The sequence below is a fragment of the Cryptomeria japonica genome, chromosome 1 (assembly GCF_030272615.1).
Source record: "Cryptomeria japonica chromosome 1, Sugi_1.0, whole genome shotgun sequence".
NCBI lineage: Eukaryota > Viridiplantae > Streptophyta > Pinopsida > Cupressales > Cupressaceae > Cryptomeria > Cryptomeria japonica.
Genome location: NC_081405.1, coordinates 500,791,845 through 500,815,560, shown reverse-complemented (window position 1 = coordinate 500,815,560; position 23,716 = coordinate 500,791,845). Strand labels below are relative to the sequence as shown.

Sequence of the window (23,716 nt, the reverse complement as noted above, 5' to 3'; positions counted from 1 at the left end):
GTGTATGCATTATGTACTCATAAACTAGTTTCTCTTGAAACATTTTCATAAATTGAGCTACACATATATCATTTTTTCACTAGCTCACATCTCTTCAAATCTTTTCCATCTTTAACTCCATATGTGATTGTCTTGTATTTTCTAAAAGAAACTAGTTTCGTACCAATTTCATGTGTGCTCTCCAAATGTACGCATTTTGGTAAACATTGCAAACCACCACATATAGCACAAGATCCTTCCAAAGAAGGCATCTTATATTAAATGCAACCATCATATCTATTACATAGCACACTTGAAATAAATTATCTTACCAACTTAGGAGGTGCTTGTATATTGCATTCCTACAAAACATTGTTAGTGTGCAAAATAGAACAAATATGATTAAAAATATCATAGTGCATGGAAAATTCAATATGCATCCTACAACGACACGTGGTGCATACATGATTAATCTTAATATAAAAAGGTTTTGTCATTTCAAAAAATCTTTGAGAAATTCTTATTTGAGGAAACTTTTGAAAGAATCTTTCATAAAATTTAGTTTGAGTCATATCCAAATAGTGTTTAGCATGTGACTCATGATTTTTAGACCCAATTCTCCCTCTAACAACATCTCTTTGGTTGGACGAAACTCTTGTGTTGTCATGCCAAAAAATTTCAATTAATGTTCTTAGTGCATCAACAACAACCTTGTCTTTGCATGGTAGTCTACCCGAGAATGCCCAAAGAGAATTATTGTTAGGTTCCTCTATTTTTTCCCACCTCTTTAATGCTTTACTTAATGTTGTTCTACTAACGTTTAATGACTTACTTGTTTTTCTTATCAAATGATCTTTTTTTATTTTCTTGCTCATTATGGTTGATGTAATGACACGTCGAGTAGCATTAGAATCTTTAGTACAGGATTTTGAACCAATAGCTTGATATGCATCAAATAGATTTCTCGCAATAGTTCTTTCACTATTACTTTCAGATGATCTTAGGCCTAGAATTTTCATTGTCTCTCTAAAATTCAAATTTTTAATCATTTGAACAATTAATTGACATCTTGCAGTTTTATTTAAGTTTTCAAAATAGTTTTGCCATATTCTTTTAACCATTCTCCTACAAGTTTGTTCATTCATTTTAGTGGGCATTGGCTTCAATATATTATCATCAATGTCAATTAGATACTTTGGTTTCCTATAAATGATTCTAGGAGGTGTTAACATCGGTGCATTATGTACATTCAATTTATCAAATAGAGAAGGTGTATGTTCATCATTTAATTGATTATTCAATGCGGTATTTTCTTCAATTGCATTAGGTTCATATGGTAAATCAAATGTCTCTTTTTCAATTGCATTAGGTGAATTATGTTCGTTTGGTAAATTCAATTGAGATGTTGAGGATGGCATACCTTCTTCTCCCATTGTTTTTATGTCACGTAATTTCTTCATACGCTGCCTTTGTCTTTCCTTTTCAACCTCTCGTTGCTCCATCGTTCCTTGCTTGCTCTTTCCCATTGTTGATATTGGTTGTCCTAAATAGAATCATATTACATATATATGTAAATAAAAGTTTATAAACAAACAAATAACCATAAATATGCATCTTATCACTATTTTTTGGAATCAAACTATTAAACAATCACAATACTATTGACAAAACTAATAAGAACAACAATTCAATTATTTGAAATCATGCAAAAGCAAAAAACTCACTTACTTCTATGTATAAAATAGTGATAGAAGTGCAGAAATAGTTCCAGTGGGGCCTTCAACAACCTCAAAAACTTCTTTTGAGGTCATTGAGGCTCTTGGGCAACTAAAACTATGTCTATATACCACGTACATGCTACATTAATAACTGGGAGGGATAAGTTTTTATTCCAAACTTTTGGATAAAAAATTTGTATATTTGATTGTAAAGTAAAAATAATTTAATCTAAAAAAAAATTATAATATAAAATTTGTTACATAAATATTTAATGTTAATAATTTATTTATTATAGATATATAAATTAGATTTGAAAATGTATTTGATTTAGTAATAAAATAGTAAAAGTTCATATATATTTTGAAAATGAAAAAGAGAATATTGAAAGAAAATATATAATAAATTATTTTTGTTGAATATTTGAAAAAATATTTGAGACAAATTAAGTATAATAATTACGTTTTAGAAATTTTATGATTGTATTTGAATTTGGATAAAACCTACATTTGTGGTTTTGATATTCAAATCTACAATTTTAACCTGAATGCTATGATTTTAACTTTTTTATGGTTTTCAAATATTTAATTGTGAAATACCTCCCATTTTTTTTATATATTTTAAAGTAATAAAATGTCTAAACATCTTTGATATATCTTTGAACCTTTTTTTAATAATAGTTCTATTTTGAATGGATATTTCTCAAGAGTTCTAAAATGGATACATTGATGTAATATATATAGGTAGATAGATAGATAGATAGATAGATAGATAGATAGATAGATAGATAGATAGAACATATATAACATACATTATTGAAAAACAGGATATAATATTCACATGAATATAAAAATATATTCCAATTTTTATGGATGCAACACAAATATATTAAAATAATTTTGTGGATAGTTAAACATTCATTTTCATATATGTTATATCAATTCAATACAAATCATTTCAAATTATTTTGACATACATAAAAATAGAGATTCGTGTAATAAGTTGAAACCACTTTTTGATCATAAAGTGATACCTTTTTCTTTAAAATTATAGTTTTTTCATTTTTTCATAGTCTATCAAGTGATATAAGACTCAAATAAAAGCTTCAAACTCATAAGCCTCAAAAAATGTACCTAGCTATAGTTTTAACTTAGAAAACAAAAAAAATCTCTTCATGCACCTCAAATTAAAATAGATCAAATTCAAGTATGTCTTAATACTAAAGTACAAGATGTTGATCTTCAATTTCACTTACTCTTTGTATCCCACTTAATTCCATAGATTCATTAAATTCTCAAATAAAAGATTCACACATAGGTGAAATTGAATCCTCATTAATGAGTTCTAGAATGATCCTCTCTACTTTTATATTTCTCAAATTTTTCATCAAAATAAGCTTCTAATAGCATGCATAAGTTTACCAAACTTTGATAAGTAACTCTAAGATTCTTAGCAATATAGGGCATAACAAAATAATGATAAGTCATTTGTATAATTAAAATTGCCTTGTGTTGGTTTTAGGTATGATAAGAATTTTATTTTGTCAAAAAAATCAATCAAATGGTGAATCTTTGTTCAAATCATATGTGTGGGTGATATGAACTAAACTTTGAGAAAATTTTATATATATCGTTTGTCTAGCATAACTACCTTGGAATGTATTTTCCAAATCTTTTGCTTATTATGTTTGGCCATAGGGTCTAAAATAATATTTCATGAAAAATACTAAGAATTTATTTACATGACTACAACTTGGAATTTATCAAAATAAATACCAAGCATGTTCTTATATAACCACTCATAATAAATTACTAAATTCATCTGAGAGTTTAATTTCAATTTTGAAATTTCGTTAGGATTAAAAATTTTAACAATTTTAAAAATTTATCCTTATCATTTTATACTTTGAAATGTAACAAAATTCATCAACTTAAAGAGTACCCCTATGCTCAATAAATACTCTCATTATTAAAAGAATCTAAGATAGCTTACATATATTTATATTCATGAAGTGTAGGAATAATTCCCTTAGAGTAAGAAAATATATTTAATGGATATAATAATATTTCATCATGATAAGATAATGTAACACTAATATATAAATCCAGATGATCTACTAAATTTTCATCATCAAAAAGTGTATCTACTTGAGGTTGGTGTGTGCTAAAGATAAATTGATTATATGTAGAACAATTAAGGGAAGTGAATGTTCCTCCATAAGAATAGATATTAGTGTTTCACTCTATGCAAAACTTTAAATGGTTTGATCACATTTGAAGGAAGGTAATTCAATTTTTACATTCCATAATATTGTTTTAATTGCATACAATTTTATTTATACTTATTCATTTTTTCTTTGTATCCATATTTGTATTTAAGATTATAATTCTCAAGTGTCATATCACTTGTGTATTAATGGAGAGGGAAGTACAAAATTATCATCAACAATATGATCAAATTTTAATTTCACATGTAGCCATCTCTATTAAGGTTATTTGAGATCTTTATCAAGTTTTAATTTTGCTCTTTAGACTAATGTATGTGAATCCATGTGTAATGAATAAACATAAAAATGTTAACATTTACTATGTATTCTCTCGCATAAATTTCTATATAACTAGGCAAAATGGAAAGATGAGAGCGAATTGCAAGAGAAAAAGTGATGATATATCGTTTGGATGATTGGTTCATGCATAGGAAGAAGGTATATGAAGTATAGAAACTGATGATTTATTTGCCCATCTTATCGAAGGAGGATGTGAAAATGTCTATTGTTGATAACTCTTCAATCATCAAAGCATAGTGTAACAAGTTAAAGTCAAGCTAAATATTACTCAGGTAATAAATCCATAGCTAAAAGTTCAGAGATTTTGGTCAATAAAGTTTGCACTCAACCATGATTGATTTGCATTGAATATCTGGGAATCTCATGAATAATTTCATGGGAAGGTTGCACAAAAAATCCTTCTTCCTTTTGCTAAGGTAAGATTAAAAAAAAAAGAAGAAGAAGACCATCCAAACAAATGGTGAGTCAAAAAGAAAACCCAAAATTCAATTTTGTTATTTACTTGACTTGTCACATCACATTTTCCTGTTGGATGAACTTGAATTGAACACAATTATATTATTCACTTATAATCATCATATATAGTCTTATCTTTATCACCTTGGCTATGAACTATGTGTTCTCATTATTGTATATAGCTATTGTAGCATCTATAATTCATTATTGACATATTTTTTTAAAAATAAAGGATTCATATTATGATCTTACATTCTTACATTATATTACTTTGAGTGCTTCATTGATCTAATATTACTAAATCTTATTATAGTATCTCATAGCACTCAAGATGATATGATCACATTGTTACTCTAAAATCATTCTTTGATTACAAATCTGAGCAATCTCTCCTTTGATTTATTGCTATTAATAGTTTGATTCTACTTTTAGTCTAATATTACTTGATGTAATCTATTATAGTCCACCTAACCAACAAGTACACTACATTTTCTTTGTTATTCTATACTTTATTTGTTTATTTACCTAATTAACTTAAAAAACCTTATTTTTCCTTTTTAATAGTATAATTTAGAGTACTAGGAATATAAATGAAATTTATGTGAATAAAAAAATACACATAAGTTTACAATTGACAAATTCATACATTCCCTAAATCAACTAATTGGATAACACTTGTTCTATAAGTAAAATTTAATTGTCTCTTTACAAAACAAAATGAATACATTGAGATTTTTAGGTTCTATTTATTAATTAGAGTTATCGTGTGCTTCTTTTCTTTTCAAAATGGTCACAAATAACCCTAATTATTTAGATACATAATCTTTAAACTAAATAGAAATCTCTTTCAACAATGTTTAAGGACTCATTTGTCAATATATTACATTATAAATAAGCTTTCAAAATATTTTCAAATAATGATCAATTTTTTGAAACATCTTCTCTTTCCCTTTCCGTCAACTTGATGATAGAATGCATGAATTACCCCTACAATCCCCACACTTTTTATTTTCAAATGATCCTCATCTATTCACAATGTTCTCCACCTCTTCTAACTTTGACTTATCTAAGGTAAACTCAAGAGTTCCCATTTCCCTTTTGTAATAATACCCTAGATGACAAAAATTCATAATACAATATTTCTAAAATATATGAAAAATTTATATAAAAATAAACCATCAATAAATTGACTTCAGCAAACTGGTTGGGAGGAGATAGCGTGGGGAGCAGCTACACAATAAGGAATCCTTCCACTGCATGCAGGGATAGTCACCACTTTCCCCTACCACAGCTACTATGGCTACTACTGTAGGGGTTTATAGGAGTTTGGGAGCAAAACAGCGTTAGCCAGGTCCAACCGACTCGACTTCTTCTTCTTCTTCTTCGACTCCTCCTTCGACTGATTCAACCGATCAACTGTTGTTGTTCGATCTCGAAATGAAAGGAATGCACCTGCCTCTATCCCCATTGCTGGGACTGGTTCATCGACTGGATCATATAGTTTATAAATAGGTCTGGATCGCAATCATCAGCAACTGGATCATCAACTAGCGAACTATGCCCAAGCAACCCCTCCCAGAAGCAACCATTTTCCTCCGACCGGATCTCCATCTCGATTAGCATCTGCACATAGGGGATAGGGATCCGCTGGGACAAGGACTTGAATCCTTATTATCTCTCTTCCATATACAACAATACCATATTCATTTATGACAAAAATATTGTTCATTACTCACCACTGAAATCCCATGCAGAGAGACAGAATAGTGACGGAATGCAGACTTTTCTGTGAGTAGAGACGGGTGAAGTGTGATCCACACACTGCCGCTGCAAGGTAAGACCTTATAGCCACTCCATTCTTATCTGCATTGATATAGCCTTCTCTAGGCAGAGGCAACATTTGAAACAATGAAATGAAATCATAAGAGGGAAGTTCCATGAAATTAACCTCAACTTCTGGCATCTCTGCTGGGAGAATTACTGGTCCCTATTTCTGCTTTTCAATGTTGGGCGGGAGATATTCAAAATTGAAATTCAAACTTAACCATGGCAGTCACGGTCACTGTGGAGGGTCCGGACAGTTAAAGAAGAGCCCGTGGAAACAAAACGGGAAACGGAAGGTTAGAAAGAGCCCACATTGCCACCTAAGCGGTCAAAGCTTAGTGTGCGCTCTTTAAGCCATCCCTAAATCCCTAGCATGTGTTAGTTAAACATTCAAATAATTTTTTGAATCCTTTTCTTTTATAATACCCATTTTTTTTTGTGTTTTGTGTAGTTCTTGGGATTTGTTTCTTTCATTCACATGTTAATGGATTTGATTCATGCCTTAATCTTTTTTGTGTTTTTCGTGCTTAATACTTTGATAAAGGAAACAAGAATTATTGCTATTTCGTAAGTTTTTTATTTTGTGCAACACAATCTCAAATTGAAATAATCAATAGAATTAGGAATAGCGTCACTTACCATCATTAAAACTTTATGACCAACATCCAACATAAACAATCCATTGAACATACCAAAAAACTTGATTTTTGATAAATTTTTCCATGTTACAGATTATAATTCATAGATAAAAAATTTAAAATTCCCCGAAGGTCTGAGAGGAAACTTGAAACATTGGAAGAAAAATGGGAACACAATTGTTCCAGAAATATTCTCAAAAATGTTTTAACTGTGGAAATCTCAATCCACTTATAGATAAAAAATACTTACATTTATTAGGCATGATAGCACAATATAATACAACTCTTGCCTGTAAACATCCATTAGAGAAATCAGTGTTGATAGTGGCTGCTTACAGACAAAGCATAGTGCATAAGTGTCATCTAGTAGTCTTGATAACAAACTAGTAGCACAAGTGCGTAAGTGGCATCCAATATTCCTGACAACAAATTAGTGGCACAAGTTTTTATTGATTGCCAATTTGGCAAGTTTGAATGCAATTTAAGAGTGCCAATATCTTCTCATAAACATATGTTAGTTCTTACCAAATCAATCAAGAACATCCAATTGTCCTGTTGTTATTGCAAACCTTAGTCTTGTTTCAAGTATGTCATCATATTGCACACGATAAAAGGTAGTCTGTCCAAAACTTATCTTTATCCAACTAGATTGGGAACTTGCCTTCGTTAATTTAGACTCTGAAAGACTGATATCTCCAACCTTTCCCTGTAAGAGTGCATTCTTTCAAACTTCATGAACCATAGAAGAAAGTGATTGGCATAACCCATTGCCCATGCCCAAGGGCACCACTTAGAAAATAATGGGATTAGACATAAAAGCAATGGGAACACATGTTAGATTAACTTTACCAATAAAAGTTATATTCTTGAAGTAGCATTCATCTATGAAGATTTTTTTCATGGAGTATAATGTATTATTTGTAAATAATTTTTGTATACTTAGTAAAGCTGGGTTTTAGGAAAAAAGATGAATTAAGTCTAATGAAACAAGAAGAAGTAACAATATAGAACTGGCACCACAAATGATGCATCACATGACCAAATGGTATACCACCCAAGAACCAAAGCAGAATAATCTAACCAAAGCAGTTTAAAACCAAAATACTCTAAGGAGCATTGGACAACCCCAACCCTCTTATTCTTGGTGCAGAAATCTTTCTAGGATGAATGGGCCTTCCTTTGCATTTGAATCATTAGCAACCAGAGAACCATGTAGACTATAAATGAAAATCTTGGGGACTTATAAAACAATAACATAATGCATTACAAGATTGTGTGTTCATGGGCCAGGAAATTTACATGGCCTAAAATGCCTCTAAAAGTTCCTACCGTCTTTTTCCTCAAAGATAATTTATGAATTTAGTGATCAAGTGTTTAATTAGGCTGTGATAAAATTTGAATTCTTCTACCAAATTCAGAAAACGCATTGAGAAGATAGAAGTACAGTGATCAGAAGATGATTGCCAAGACAATAAGGAAGATAATTATCCCAATCCTACTTTATAGCAAAACAAAACCCATCCTATTATATATTCTCAGATGACAGATGCTACTAGTTTTTTTCAGCATCTTAGTGAAGATCCTGGGAAGGTTGATACTTCCCAATCATGGATATTAGTCCACATCCTGCAACTCGTAACTGCATCAAAAAATGTAATGCAATCTTCTCTGATTACAAAGGAAAAACTCCAGGTTATAAATTGTAACAAACATAAACAAAATTATAAATTCCTATTTTTGTCCACTGGATTCTAAGAACCTATGGAAACCTTGTCTGATATATTCTTGGACCAGTACAAGGTAGATGAAATAAAATATCTAAGATGTAGTATTTTCGAAATGGGTGTTCAAATTTCAAAATTTTGAATGCTGGAATACAGTTTTTTCCAATTGAACACCCAAGTCTGGTTGCAACTAGAGTAAAAAAATCCAGCAAATACATGGAAATAAAAAAGTTATAATTGAACTAACCTATTATAAAAATTTGTTTGCAGTCTAGTATCCAAGCCTTTGGTATAAATTGGTATTATATATGGCAAATTCATCTTCTAGAGCTGCCCCTCTCCATTCCAAAGCTTTCTGTTGCAGCGACTGCATTACCGATAAATCAAATTCACTATAATACTCAAATTCACTGCAATATGCACATTCTGAGGTAAATATAAAACAATCAATAAGCCAAGCTACAGAGATCTTCAAGCAAAAAATACATGGGATCAGATTGATAGACTCCCTCGCGAGAAGAAAAGGGGAAAAAACTCTTACTGATGCATAGTAAATACGCACATTAGAATCCATCATAAAAAATGTATACATACCTTGTAATTCATGTTTGCGAATTGTAAACTTCACACAGAACAACCCCAGAATACTTAAACATTTGTCTAATCATTTATTCTAGCTGTATCTTTTCTTGGAATTCATGTTTTATAAAACCCTGAAATTGCTAATTACGTTGAAGGCATATCCTATTTGAGATGGATAGACCTATTGTTTACTATCAACGGTTGAGAATTAAAGAAAAAGGATGCAAGACGATTCAACTAATCGCAGCCATCTGTTAATTTAGTTTTCTTTCCGCAGTAAACCTTGAGAGCTCCAGCATAATATTGCAAAAGATGACTCCGATCATGACACACAGAAATCATTGCAAGTCGTCTCAGTGATGATGGATTAGATGTAGGATTACTGTTGCCTACCATTGCACCCCTGTTGGTAGCCATGGCAGAACAATCCATCTAGAAAAACTACAAATCCAATGAGAAGAACAATTGAAATCCAAAGAAAAAAATAGATTGAAATCCAAATAGTTACTGAAGTGAAAGAGGTTTGAAATTTGAGATATATTTGAAAAAACTCTAATACACAAAGTAAATACGCACATTAGAATCCATCATAAAAAAATGTATACATGCCTTGTAATTCATGTTTTCTAATTGTAAACTTCACATAGAACAACCCCAGAATTGTAATACGAGAAGATAAGGGGGAAAAACTCTTACTGACACACAGTAAATACTAAATACGCACATTAGAATCCATCATAAAAAATGTATACATACCTTGTAATTTATGTTTGCGAATTGTAAACTTCACACAGAACAGCCCCAGAATACTTAAACATATGTCTAATCATTTATTTTAGCTGTATTTTTTCTTGGAATTCATGTTTAATAAAACCCTGAAATTGCTAATTAAAGGCGTCTCCTTATATGAGAGAGACAAACTATTTTTTTTTTTATAAAAAGAAATAAAAAAAAAAGAAGAAAGCAGCAATGGAAGATAATTGAAAGCTTTTTAGTAGGTTGATCTTTTATAATGTGATGGGAGTGGGACCCACAAAAGAATGAATTTCCAACCTCTACCAGCTGCACATGACTTCATACTCGACGACAAAGTAAGGAGGAAGGATCGTGATAGGAGAAATCAACGTCTTCTTCTTACCAAAACTTGTACGTAGCGATAAGACAGAAAGTTGGTAGTTTTGACTTATGTGCTTTGCAGTATTCATTAGGCAGGCAACCATTTCAATGACAAAATAAGATGGCATATTACCATTCTTAGGAACAAAAGAGAGAATATTTGGCCTGAAGGAGGCAAAATCTGATAGGACTCAAACACATCTAACTACATGATAGCAGAGTCCCACTCTTCCTCCTAAATCGTAAAGGCTTGCCTTATGAATCCAGCAACACTTGCACCCTCATCCCACTGCTATCACCGCTTGCATCATCTGATTCATGCCATCAGAAGAAGAAGATGATGATTGCTCACTATCTTCTACTTTACTCCCTGATTGCCCCTTCTTCAGTTCATCTTCTACTTCAGCATCTGATCGATCCATGTTAATCTACTTCAAAAAATTTAATACTAACAAAAGAAATTAATTATGAAACTATGTATGGGTGTTTCAGTACAACAGATTCCAGGCTACAATGGTGACAATTACCTTGAACCCAAACCTGTAAAACAATATTCTCCAGAAGAAAAATGAATTAAACCCACACCTAAAAACAACCCTGGAAATCCTTTCCAGCAACACACACATGGGACGAAAAAACTGATGAAAATATAATACCCACGTGAAAAATTCTATACAGGTTGCTTTCCCTTTCCTGCCTTACGGTATTAGAAAGGGGGATTTCTTCTTTCTCCACCTTTGGATTGATTGTGAATTTGAATGATCAGAATTGTTTATGTGTGAGGCATTGTATCTGATCGAAACAATCAGAGCGGTAAGAATTAATACGCGCCCGCAATAGTACCAAATTTTAATGAATTAAATCACTGAAGAAACATTAATTTCACGCTAACCATGCGGTTATATTCCTTCTGTTATTCTTCTAATTGTAGTTTCATCTCTAGTTTACCTCTGGACACCCTTTCAAGTCGTAATCACAGTGACTTTCGCACACACACACACTTCCTATCTCTAACTATCTTTCCCCTCTCTCTCTTCTCTCTATGTATGTCTATGTTTCCTCCTCTCTATCTCTATCTATCTTCTCCCTCTCCATATTTGTGTTTGTCTATCTATTACTTGTCTCTCTCATCTTTCTCTCTAACTCATGTCTTCTCTACCTCTATATTTCTATCTCCCCCTCCCCCTCCCCCTCCCCCTCTCTATATATATCTCATTATGTCTCTACCTCTCTCTTATATTCACTCTCTCTCCTACTTTATATCTATATCTTCCTATTTCTCTGTCCCTATACCTTTCTCACATTCCTCTCTAGATCCTTCTATCCATACCTCCTACCACTATCTCTCTATCTCTCTTCCTATCCCTTACTTTATGTGCCTCGCTCTATCTATATCACTATCTCTTTGTCTTTTTATTTCTTTGTCTCTCTTATTCACTAAATCTATCCTACTCTATATCTCTATCTCTATTTACCTCTCTATTTATTTACATCTCCCTCCTCTCTCTATCCCTTTCTATAAATATATTTCTCTACCTCTATTTCACTATCGTTCTATATATTTCCCTATTCTGATTTATCTCTCTATAGCACCATCTATATGTATCTCTCCCTCTCCCTCTATATTTTGAGCTATTTCTCCCTTTCTCCCCACTCCTCTCTCTCTCTCTCCTCCTCCCTCCCCTCTTCTACCTATCGTTTTCCCTTTCCCTCCCTCTATCTCTCACATCTCTTTATATCTTCACATATCTCTCTTCCTCACTCCTTTTGTATCCTCTATCCCTATATCTCTACATCTCTCCCTATCTATTCTCATATATCTTTATCTTTCTTTGTCTCTCATCCCATATACCTCTATCTTTTCCTCTTTCTCTCCCTCTCTCTTTATTTCCCCTATTTCTCTCTGTCCTCTACTTCCCTTTACTTTTTAGTCTCTATGTATCTCACCCTCTCTATATCTCCTTATGTGTCTATCTCTCTATTTAACCATCTATATCTATCTCTATCTCTCCCTCTCCCTCTCCCTCTATATATCTTTAAATTTTCCTCTCTCTCTCTCTCTCTCTCTCTCTCTCTCTCTCTCTCTCTCTCTCTCTCTCTCTCTCTCTCTCTCTCTCTCTCTCCCTCTTCCTCTCTCACTCTATCTTCCTCTCCCCCTCTATCTCTATTACATGTATCCCTCTATGTCTATATATATACATCTCTCTCCCTCTCTCTCTCCTTCTCCCTCTTCCTATACCTCTCTCTATATATCTCTTTGTCTCTCTCTACCACTCTCCATATTTCTTCTTCTACCTCTCCCTTTCTCTCCCTCTCTATATATTTATCTCTCTCTCTCTCTGTCTCTCTCTCTCTCTCTCTCTCTCTCTCTCTCTCTCTCTCTCTCTCTCTCTCTCTCTCTCTCTCTCTCTCTCTCTCTCTCTCTCTCTCTCGCGCGCTGCGCGCGCGTGCACACACACACACACACACACACACACACACACACACATCTCCATATCACTCTCCGTCTTCATCTTTAGCTCCATATTCATCTACCTCCATCTATATCCCTATCTCTATCTCTATCTCCTTACCCATCTCTCCCACACTCTTTCCCCCTCTATCTCTATGTAATTTTATCCATATATCTCCCCTCTCCCTCTTGCAAACATAATATGGAAGATGGAGCCTTCTTATCTTTCTAATTTAGAGTTTTTGTTTTAGTCATGTTTGGATCCTTGTAAGTGGACGCAGTTGATTTGAACTATCACTTATTCAGTGAGACCTATATTACACAAACAATGTCCTTTGGTAAATGGCCTACCAATTCACCTAATGAATTACACAAATGTATGCAAACAATAAATCATACCCTTCCCTCTCTCTCATCATTTCCATCTTCTTGGACCTTTATATCTATATCTCTTCGCCTCTCTATCTCCATCTCTCCATAGTTCTTCTTCCATCTCTCCCTTTATGTCTATCTTGTTATCTCTCTATCTTTCTAAACACCTAGATCTCTTCCTCTCCCTTCATCTCTCTATATATCACTTCCTATCTCTATCTTTTTCTTTCTATAACTCCCTCTCTATATATGTCCCTCTTGCAAACATAACATGACTTTGTTGGCAATGAAGCCTGATTATCTTCCTAATTCAGAGGTTTTTTTCAAATCATGTTTGGATCCCTCTAAGTGGATACATAACTTATTTGAAGCTACTACTCTCCATTGAGACCATTGTTGCACAAACAACATCATTTTCTAAAGGACCTATCGATTAATCTTATGTATTAGACAAATCTATGCAAAAAAATATTGAATTTACCTTCCACACCTTTTTCGGCGTACCCATTGCACACCAAGGTGCAATTGCTAGTTATGCTGAAGGCGTATCCTATTTGAGATGGACTGACCTATTGTTTACTATCAATGGTTGGGAATTAATGAAAAAGGATGAAAGATGATTCAACTAATCGAAGCCATCCATTAATTTAGTTTTCTTTCCACAGTAAACCTTGAGAGCTCCAGCATAATATTGCAAAAAATGACTCCGATCATGATACACATAAATCATTACAAGTTATCTCAATGATGATGGATAAGTTGTAGGATTACTGATGCTTGCCATTGCACCCTTGTTGGTAGCCATGGCAGATCAATCCATCTAAAAAAAACTACAAATCCAATGAGAAGAACAATTGAAATCCAAACAGTTACTGAAAGTGAAATAGGTTTGAAATTTGAGATATATTTGAAATTCTGGTACTTTCCCATAGCAGCCATGACCACGCTCAATATTACCACAATTATTGGCATCGTAGTTGTCTGTGTTACTCTCAATTCTACCATTGAATTTCAAAAACAAAAAACATCTTCACACTATGCTACGCATTACAAAAATCAGAGGCCTCATAAACAATTGTATCCAAATAGAGTGTTATGTGTGATCAACAATCGAGAAGAAAGGACATAAAAGTTTAAGTTAAAAATTTGAGGATCCACAATAAGCTGAAGAACGGTTTAGAATGAGATTTGGTAGTTATATGTTCGCGGCGGATATATGCCATGGCAGAAACTAGATTTGAATGAACTCATTCCAATAGTGACTGTAGACATATAAATCTGACCGCTTTCCTAAATGAATATTTAATATTCATTTTAACCCCATTCCTCTATTTAATTAAATTCTTCACATTCACCTATTTGATTAAATGAATTACTCAATTTATTTAATTAAGTTCACTTAAACCTTTTCTAGCCTTTAATTAAAATAAATCACTTTATTTAATTAATTCCCCTTTCTCCCTTTTTAATTAAATTTACATTTAATTAAATTGATCCTTGCAAATAAATAAATCTAATTTATTTATTTAAATCCCCCACTTGTATTTATGCAAGTTGCATCTATTTGATTGAAATAAAGTAATTTTATTTTAATTAAAATCTTTTTTCCTCCACTTGCATTTTCCTACATCTCCCACTTGCCTCTTTAATCCCCTTCTAGATACTTCTAATCACTTCCAAATTAGCCTATTCCATCTCCTAAATATTATCACAATCCTAAGAAAAGAGAAGTCACTTCTCAAAGCCTCCAAAGTCTTTGAAAACCATTAAAGGCTTTATGTCCTCAACAAGTTAACCCTCAAAGTCTTCCAAACCATTTAAGGCTCTTATATAACCATTAATGGTTAACTCAACCTTCCCACATGGTTAGAGACTTTCTTTCTAACTCAACCCTCATCTAACCCAAGGGTCTCATCAAGCATTCATGGTTTTAACCTTGGTTATCCCTTTAACCCTTGCACAAGAGTTTACCCCTTGGGTAAAAGCTTTATCCAATGGATAACCCTAGTCTAACCTTAACCCTTACCTCCTAAGGTAACCTTCATGTCTTCTCAAGCATTTAATGCTTCTTTCATCTCCTCTCAAGCAACCTCTTGTTGACAATTGTCACCATTTCATTGGTGAGAATTGTGAACATGGATTGATTAACTTTCAATCCTGGCCCTTGTTAAGATTATCCAATCTTGACCATCCATTGCCCTATTTTTCCTATAAATAGAGCTCTCATTCTCTCATTTTGATATATAGAAATTTCATGTATCAAACTTATAGTCATTTTGCTAATCATATCCAAGTTTTATGCATCTAACTTATAGTCATTTTACTAGTGAATATAAGTTTTATGCATCTAACTTATAGTCATTTTACCAAGCATCTAGCCTCTCTTTGTTAAATCACACTAAGCATTTAGAAGCATTTTCAATATCATAGCATATCCATGTTAGACTAGTATATCTTATTAGGATAGGATTACTAATCTTTATCATAGCATCATATTCATACTAGTTTAAATCATTCTAGTTTCAATATCATACATGTTGTAGGAATGAATTCATGCTTATAAACAAACATCACTCATTCTTGGAGTTGTCATTCCTAAGTCACTTTGCTCAGTAATCTGAGAGTAAAGGCATTGACTTTAGGGATCCTGTGAGATAGAGAACAATGGGACAGCCCTTGGGGAGTTGAGCTATTTCAATATAGTTCCTATAACTTGCACCAAGAGTCTCATTGGTGTGTGGACCCTTTGAAACTAACTTTCACGTTTATGTCACCCTCATTTCCCGCACATAGTGTCAAGCAGATATATTGGTAGCCAAGTGCTCTAACTTGAAGCTGTAGCAAATGAAACTGAATTTCAAATACCCTCCTCCACTGAATGCTCTATTTTTACCATACACGTTGAATTTTTCAAGCCACCTTCAACCTAAATCAGATACTTTGTAGGAGTACTTGTATCTCCATTCTCAACCTACAGCTATGAATGCAACTCTAAAAGAAAAAATTAAGAAAGATAGCAAATGCTATGTTTCGAATCACAAATTTTAAACAAGAAGTCATAGTATACTTACAGCCACCTACACTAATTTTGTCTCAAATATTCCCTATACATATATTCATCAGCCATGACAAGCACAGAGCCTAAGAACTACATGTTGTCTAGGTACAACGATCATGATTTTCTGTATGAAAACATAGTCCATAGAAATATACCTCGATAGTCAATTTTCCACCAGAAATGTGCAAAAATGAAGACCAACAACACCCAAACGATATTACATTTTCCAGACATTTTGTTTGCCTATCTGAATTTGGGAGATCTGGAACGGGGTAAGGACATTAGGGGTTTATAGAGATGTTATCATTGGAACCCTTGACAGCACTTCCCCCCACTCTGGCAAGGGAAGTTGCCCTGTGTGTGCAAAAACGAAAGGCCTGATTCTGACATTGATGGCAAACTGAAACCAACGGATGAGTCTCTGAAAATGAAAGGAATATGGATGATGCAAGACACATGCATTGACAAAATGGCTAATTAAAATGAACTACCATAAACCCTAATACAACTACAAATATGAGATGCAGGGGAAAGAAATAAACTTACAGATCCAAATGCCCACCAAGTCTTGCAAATGTTTTGTAAATTACCTCTCCTTATTTTATTACCACAGAAAGAGCCATAGCGCTTCATCACTGGGCATAAACGGGGAAATTTGTTTTGAGTCATGAGAGAATGGAGGAAAAACACATGGCAAGGAGTATCATGGTATTGTTCAAAAGCAGGATGAAAGGAAGCCAAAGTGCGGAATAATGCTTCCAAATGCTAAATCTAATAGAAGAGGTGATGCAGAAATTTCTTACAAACTTTTCAACAATTATAAATTAGATAAACATATATAAAATCATATTATAGCAAATAAAACCATAACACCAAATTTATGTGGGAAAACCCTTTTGGGAAAAAACCCACACTCCAAAAGCCAAACTCAATTGTATTATTCAGTAGCAACAATAGTTACAATGCAATATACAAAGCCAATGCTCTTCAAGAGTAGTTACAACACAGATTTCAAGAATAATTCCAACAACATAACAACCCTTCAACTTGTCTCATACAAAACCACTAAGGCATCAACATATTTATAGAGCTCATCACAAAGTGGTATGTGCACATGATTTCCAAAACCAACTCCAAAGCCCAAGAGGTAAGTTGTGTCACAAGCAACATCTTGCTAATCCAATGACATGTTGCACATAGCAACTTCCGAAGCAACAACGCCTATCTCTTCCATAACCGTCATATTGCCAAATGCAATGTAAGTACAGCATATAAGTTACCAAAACCAAATAGGTGCCTTCCTTACCTCACACCACTTGTCAAAAGTGAACTGAAATAATAAATGCAATTTGCCAAAATATAACTTTCCATGACTCTTCCACCAAATTAGAAATTGTCATAATCATAATAGAAAAATTTATCATAAACTCAACATAGCAACTACTTCAGGACTTCCAAAGTGGAAAAATAAAACAAATAATTAAATTAGCAAGTTTGGACTCTAAGGTTGAGACACCTTAATCCCAACACAGGACACTTGTCTTTGAAACTTGACAACAATCTATTATGCACAACCTAAGACCTAGCAGAATGTGCATTCAAACCCAACGACAATCAATTATGCACTGCCCAGAACCTTACGGAATGTGTGTTCTCTTGTGTTGAGTTCTGGGAATGCAGGGCCAGCCATCTGTATTCCCAATCACAGCCCAACAAAATAATGCACATCCAAATTTTAGGTAAAAAAATTGCAAGTTGCTCATAGCACATAGTGTAATATGAATTTATGCGGGCAGGAACTAAAAAGAAAAAACGTGAACCTGTCTTTTTTATTATTACAAATTAGAAAGCATATTATATCTTGAAAGAAATTGGTTTGTAAATAGTACGGGTATAGACTAAAAGGTCGTTCAGACATTTAAATTACATATTTATACATTAAAAGGACACAGTCTACGTAGTAAGCACGACACGTGCCAAAAATCACACACGGAAAGAACTAAAAGTATCGTCCAGAGGAGTTATCTGCCGCTTCGAACCCCAACCCCAACCCCGAGCCCTTCAATGCCAAACGAGGAACTGAAGTGCTGTGGTATTGAATAAACGGCCCTAATTTCCTCGCTTCTTTCTTCCTCACCAACTATCAGCCCCACCATTTCTTCCGGGTTGTCTGCTGCATCATTATTTAGCCACGCATGCGGCCTTTCGCCGCCTGTTGCCCAAAGCAGTTCCTGAACCACCTCTTTCATTGAAGGCCTCTTCTCCCCTTCAACGCTTAGGCATTCCTTCGCTAGCCCCGCCACTCTTCTCATCGACTCCATGTTTTTACCTTCATCCACATCAAGACGGGGATCTATGATTTCTCTGAGACCCATCGCGTTTATAGTGGAGAGGAAAAATATAGCGAGGTTGCTATGGTTCTTCATCCTTTCATACGAAACAGGTTGCAGCCCTGTCAAAAGCTCCACGAGAACTACTCCAAAGCTGTAGACATCGCTTTTCTCTGTAAGCTGAACTGTTTGAAAGTATTCAGGATCCAAGTAACCCATTGTTCCCTGCACAACTGTAGTAATGTGTGTTTGCCCCATCGGCACCAGACGAGACACTCCGAAGTCCGCAACTTTTGGATTATAATCATTATCGAGAAGAATGTTGGAAGATTTGACATCTCTGTGGACAATCGGTATTGACACTGCAGAGTGCAAGTATGACAAAGCTTCTGCGGTTTCCTTGGCTATGCACAAGCGCTTCTCCCATGGAATTTGCTGCTGGTGTTGCCTGTCACCATGGAGATGATCGAACAATGTTCCATTAGAAATGTATTCATAGACCAGCAGAGGAACCGGAGTTTCCAGGCAGCAGCCCAGTACCTTCACCACATTTCTGTGATTAATTTGGCTCAAAATAGAAATTTCATTAATAAATTGGTCGATTTCCTTGGAATCAACTTCCTTGGACTTCTTGACGGCCACAGCACGTCCATTGGTGAGATTGCCTTTGTAAACGGTGCCATAGCCACCACATCCCAGGATCAAATTTTGAGAGAACTTATTTGTGGCTTTGTCGATCTCTTTCAAAGAAAAAAGTTTCACGCTTTCTACTCCTCCTAGCGATGAAATTAGATTATTCAAATGATCCCCTCCGTTTCTCTGGAAGTTCTTTTCCTTGTCGCGCTTGGATTTCCTCAGCTTGAAAATCCAGAAGAGACTGCCACCGCCGAGTAGCACAGCTATTAGTGTCCCACATGCCCCTGCATTCCTCAAACACAAAACTATTATTGTAGGAAATGTAGACCAGGTTAACAAATAACATACACTTGTTGAATATTGACAAATAAATACCTGTGATTACTGACAAAGTTTGAAAGCAGCTGAAACTTGTGCACTTTTTGGTTTCTGGAGCTGTGGATACAGAGTATTAGAATACAATCTAAATTAAAAAATAAAATTGATGGAAACATAAATTTATCATTTGTACCTCTGCATCCTGTGCCGTTGACGTATCCATCTCCCGTATCGTTACTATTGCACTTGCATAAATACCCCCACCCTTTGTCTTGAGTGATTGCGTTTGGAACACACTGGTATGAAATATTGGCTTTGGACGAGGAGTAAGTGTTATTTGGAATGGCCCAATCTAGCCGCATAGAATAACGGGAACCTTGGAGTTGGAACTTCGATTCGGGATTCGAACCGAAACTATCTTGGCTAACTATAGCAGAGGCAGAATAGCTAGAATTTCCTATTTCATCGGAAGCGTAGTACGTTGCATTGACCTCGATTTGGGTGTAACCTCCAGGAAGCGGTACCTTGCAACAACTATTCTCTTTGCAGACCCATGGTTTGACAGAGCGTGTCTGATTACACCTAGAGCGGCACCTCCCCAAGAAATAATTCGGTGCAGTGGCGAAAGATAGTCGATACTCGCCTTGTGTGATACAGCCAACAGCAAAGAAGTTATTAAGCTCAGAAATCCTGAAAGGCCCTTCGTCAGAAAGTTTAAATGCTATGGTGCTTGTAACGTTAATCTTGTATGGTAAAGCATACGAGGCAGTGGCGTCAACCAGAATATGGTCATAGGAGATATTTACGACTTGTACTTCTCCCGAAGGGATTGGCAGATAGGGGATTCCAGAGTCAGAACTGGATTTTCCTTTGCAAGTAATTTCAAAACCAGGCAAACCATAATCTGTTGTGTTGTATCGGAATGGGTAAGGAATTGTCAGGTTTCCACATTTTTGAGGATTAGAGCGAAGGCAATTACCTGGTTTTAGTGATAATAGATGAATAGAAGAGTAGAGTAAAATCCATTGAAGCACAGTTGTAATTGTAGAGGTCGCCATGAACATCAAATTCCTTGACCCACCAAGCACGCCTAAATTGTAGTATTAAAGGGTGGATCATGCATATATTCATATTATGAATGGAGGCATCATTGGCATTTCCAACACGGAATGGTGAATTGAAAAGTCGTCCTAGATGTGTTTAAATCATATCGTGATTCCTCTCTCGCCAACGTTTGCTGCAGCAAATCATTTGACCATATCAGCAGGGTTGTTGGTTGATTTGAAATCAATAATCTAATAAGCTAAATGTTAATTGTCATCCATAAAAGTAAAAGGAATATTTAAATAAAGTAATTTTAACTATGTACGCATATGTTCCAAGGGGCTTTTTTTCCTGGAAGGAACACATTTCCTCGTAAAAGAAAGTAACGTGTTTGGACACTACTTTTCTGCGTTTATACGGAATGAAGAGAAGCATTTGCATAGGAAAATTGAAAAGCATGGAAGAAAAAAGCCAAGCTTGCTTAATCAATGAAGGTTCCTCGACATCACGTTGAGTTTCGTCCACGGGAAATTTCTCACTTACCATCTATTATATGTTAACTAACAATAACACATTTTCATGCCCCACGAAGGTTGCTGGGTAATGCTGATGACATGAACATCGAAATTTTCATTTTCTTATTCAATATCTTGAATTTTAACACTATTTTTAATATATTTATGTTCCATCAAATCAAGTAACTTTTTATTAGTTTCTACTTAATAGGTAGAGGCTAACGTTTTCATTGTGCTTGTAGTAATTAATTCAACTTTTGGGAAATGTGTAGCTTTCGTTTATCTTATGGTCAGTACAAATATAGCTATTAAAATCGAATTTGCAATGTTGAATGTTATTTTCTAATTGGTTGTCCATATTTTTTTCTATGCGTTTTTCTTTTTCTTTTTTTAAATCATTCAAATAGAAAATCGAAGGTGAACATTTTTCAAGCTTTTGGTGTGTAGCAATCTGCAAGGTCATTCACGTGTTCTATCTCTTGCATAACATTTAGCATTTTTATTTATTGTGAAAAGTGGGTTCACAAATCCAGTAGCTACAAAATACTTGTTTAGTTTATTGTGCAGCATGATATTTTCTTTACAAAGTCTACATATTTTCTTACACGAGCATTGTTGACTACGTGATACTATTTGTGCAAGATCTTGCTCGGTGAGTCGCTTGCCATGGTTCCAACACATTTGTTAACTTGGTATTGTGCAATTTATTTTTAGGGTTTGTTTATTTTTATTCGATTCTAAAAATTAGGTGTTTTGCCACTCTGATGGAAATCCATACCATGTTTTGAAGATCCCATTATGACATAGGAAGGCAGAGAATAGGAAAAAGTTGTGGAGTTTGGCCTTACACCTCCCAGTTATATTTGCTTGAAATCTTTTTCTGCATTTATTGATTCACACCAACCATCATGATAGTTTCTTTCTACATGAAGATAAAGAAATCTCAGATCTCGTGCATTCTGGTCTTAAAGCACCTACAGTTGAAAACATGTTAAATAAATTTATTCTTGTATTGGCATTACTTTCTTGTTCATGATAACAGAAAGAAGATGCTAAAATATTTTTAACTAGATTTGATGAAAAGCTTTTTTAGTTTTCAAGTAAATGCAAATGGCAGGTGTAAAACAGATTTGACTATCTTTCCCATGATCGTCATGACCTATGCCCTTCGCTTAAATGGGAGTTCTATAACAAGGTATTTAAATTATGTCAATAAAACAATTTGAAGCCTAGAAAAATAAAATAATTTGCAAAAACTATGTGTAAAACTTGGTAATTGAAAAACCCTATCAAATAAGGCAACTCAAAGGTTGTTATAGCCAATTCAGTCATATTTTAAAGCCAAAAGCACAATTGTTACTCCTTTGTCAACCTATAGACTCACAAAAAGCACTAACAGTAATAGTAAAGGTGCACCAATTCACCTCACACAAATGTAAGAGGCCCTCCAACATATACACTAAAATTCTCTTATAGTCAAGCTTGAATTTGCAGAAATTGTGGGTATTATTTATGTGTCAAAATTGTATTGTGATTAGTGGTTTGTTTTATTTTATTTCTTAATTTGGATTTGGGTACTGCATATAAGAAGAAATGCAAATGCCCTTGATGACTACATACTTCATTTCCCATGGGTCAAACACTTTAGTCACAAAGGAGTTTCTTGCAAGGCCTTTTGTGCTGAATTGGGACAAAATTTTACAATGGAAGCCTAAGTGGTATTGGTCATCTCTAATTATTGGGGTACTTTGCCTACCATTATCAATATTGTGAGCATATATAGAATAGTTTATGATTTCCATTAGGATAGCTTCTCTCAAGAAATGTAAAAGGTAAGTCCTTTTTTCCACTTCTACAAAATGTATTCAATTATTTTCTCACTCCCATTGATTAAAATTGTAGTTCAAGGAGTTTGAGTTGATTGTGTTGGAGTAATTTTAGGATAATTATCTAATTATTTATTAATTAGGTCCTTTAATTGATTTTTCACTTAAGCTAAACTTAGGTGCTTTTTTATTATCTAGAATTCGCTTTTCTAGTTTTAGTTCTAGATGTAGTTGAGCTTAATTTAGCTCCTACTTTGCATTGTTTTAGTTTTCCTAATTTTAGCATTAGAATTCACACCTTGGGTTTCATTCATCCTTTATAAGGATTCATTCATTCATTGTAATTGTACCTCTAATATTGTGTATCTCCATTTTGTATCTTTAATCAGGTATGTGCAGGATCATGGTGTTCCAAAACAGGCCCTTAAGTGGCAATGAAATTTCAGAAAATCAGAGTTATGCAACTTGACATGAAAATTTGAATAAGTTGTGAACATTATTTTTAAAATATGTAAGAAAAGAATCTATAGAAAATTGAATGTCGTTTCTAAGGTATTAGTTCTT

At 34.0% G+C, this 23,716-nt stretch overlaps 1 protein-coding gene across 1 annotated transcript; it reads right to left on the bottom strand.

Annotated features, from left to right (window-relative positions):
• Positions 1-18,349: 18,349 nt before the first annotated feature.
• On the bottom strand, positions 18,350-20,825 carry LOC131073542 (wall-associated receptor kinase-like 8). Its single transcript, XM_058009991.2, has 3 exons — positions 19,961-20,825; positions 19,825-19,884; positions 18,350-19,733 (listed from the first exon to the last, which is right to left on the bottom strand). The coding sequence occupies exons 1-3, from the start codon at positions 20,823-20,825 to the stop codon at positions 18,505-18,507; spliced, it is 2,154 nt and encodes a 717-aa protein (XP_057865974.2). The 3' UTR covers positions 18,350-18,504.
• Between the last annotated feature and the right edge of the window lie 2,891 nt (positions 20,826-23,716).

Bases quoted from the DNA above. Each gene is read 5' to 3' on its own strand.
- LOC131073542 (XM_058009991.2), bottom strand. From the start codon at position 20,825: ATGGCGACCTCTACAATTACAACTGTGCTTCAATGGATTTTACTCTAC. The intron at 19,885-19,960 runs GTACAAATGATA...CTGTATCCACAG, and splicing joins CAACGGCACAGGATGCAGAG to CTCCAGAAACCAAAAAGTGC. The intron at 19,734-19,824 runs GTATTTATTTGT...TGAGGAATGCAG, and splicing joins AACTTTGTCAGTAATCACAG to GGGCATGTGGGACACTAATA.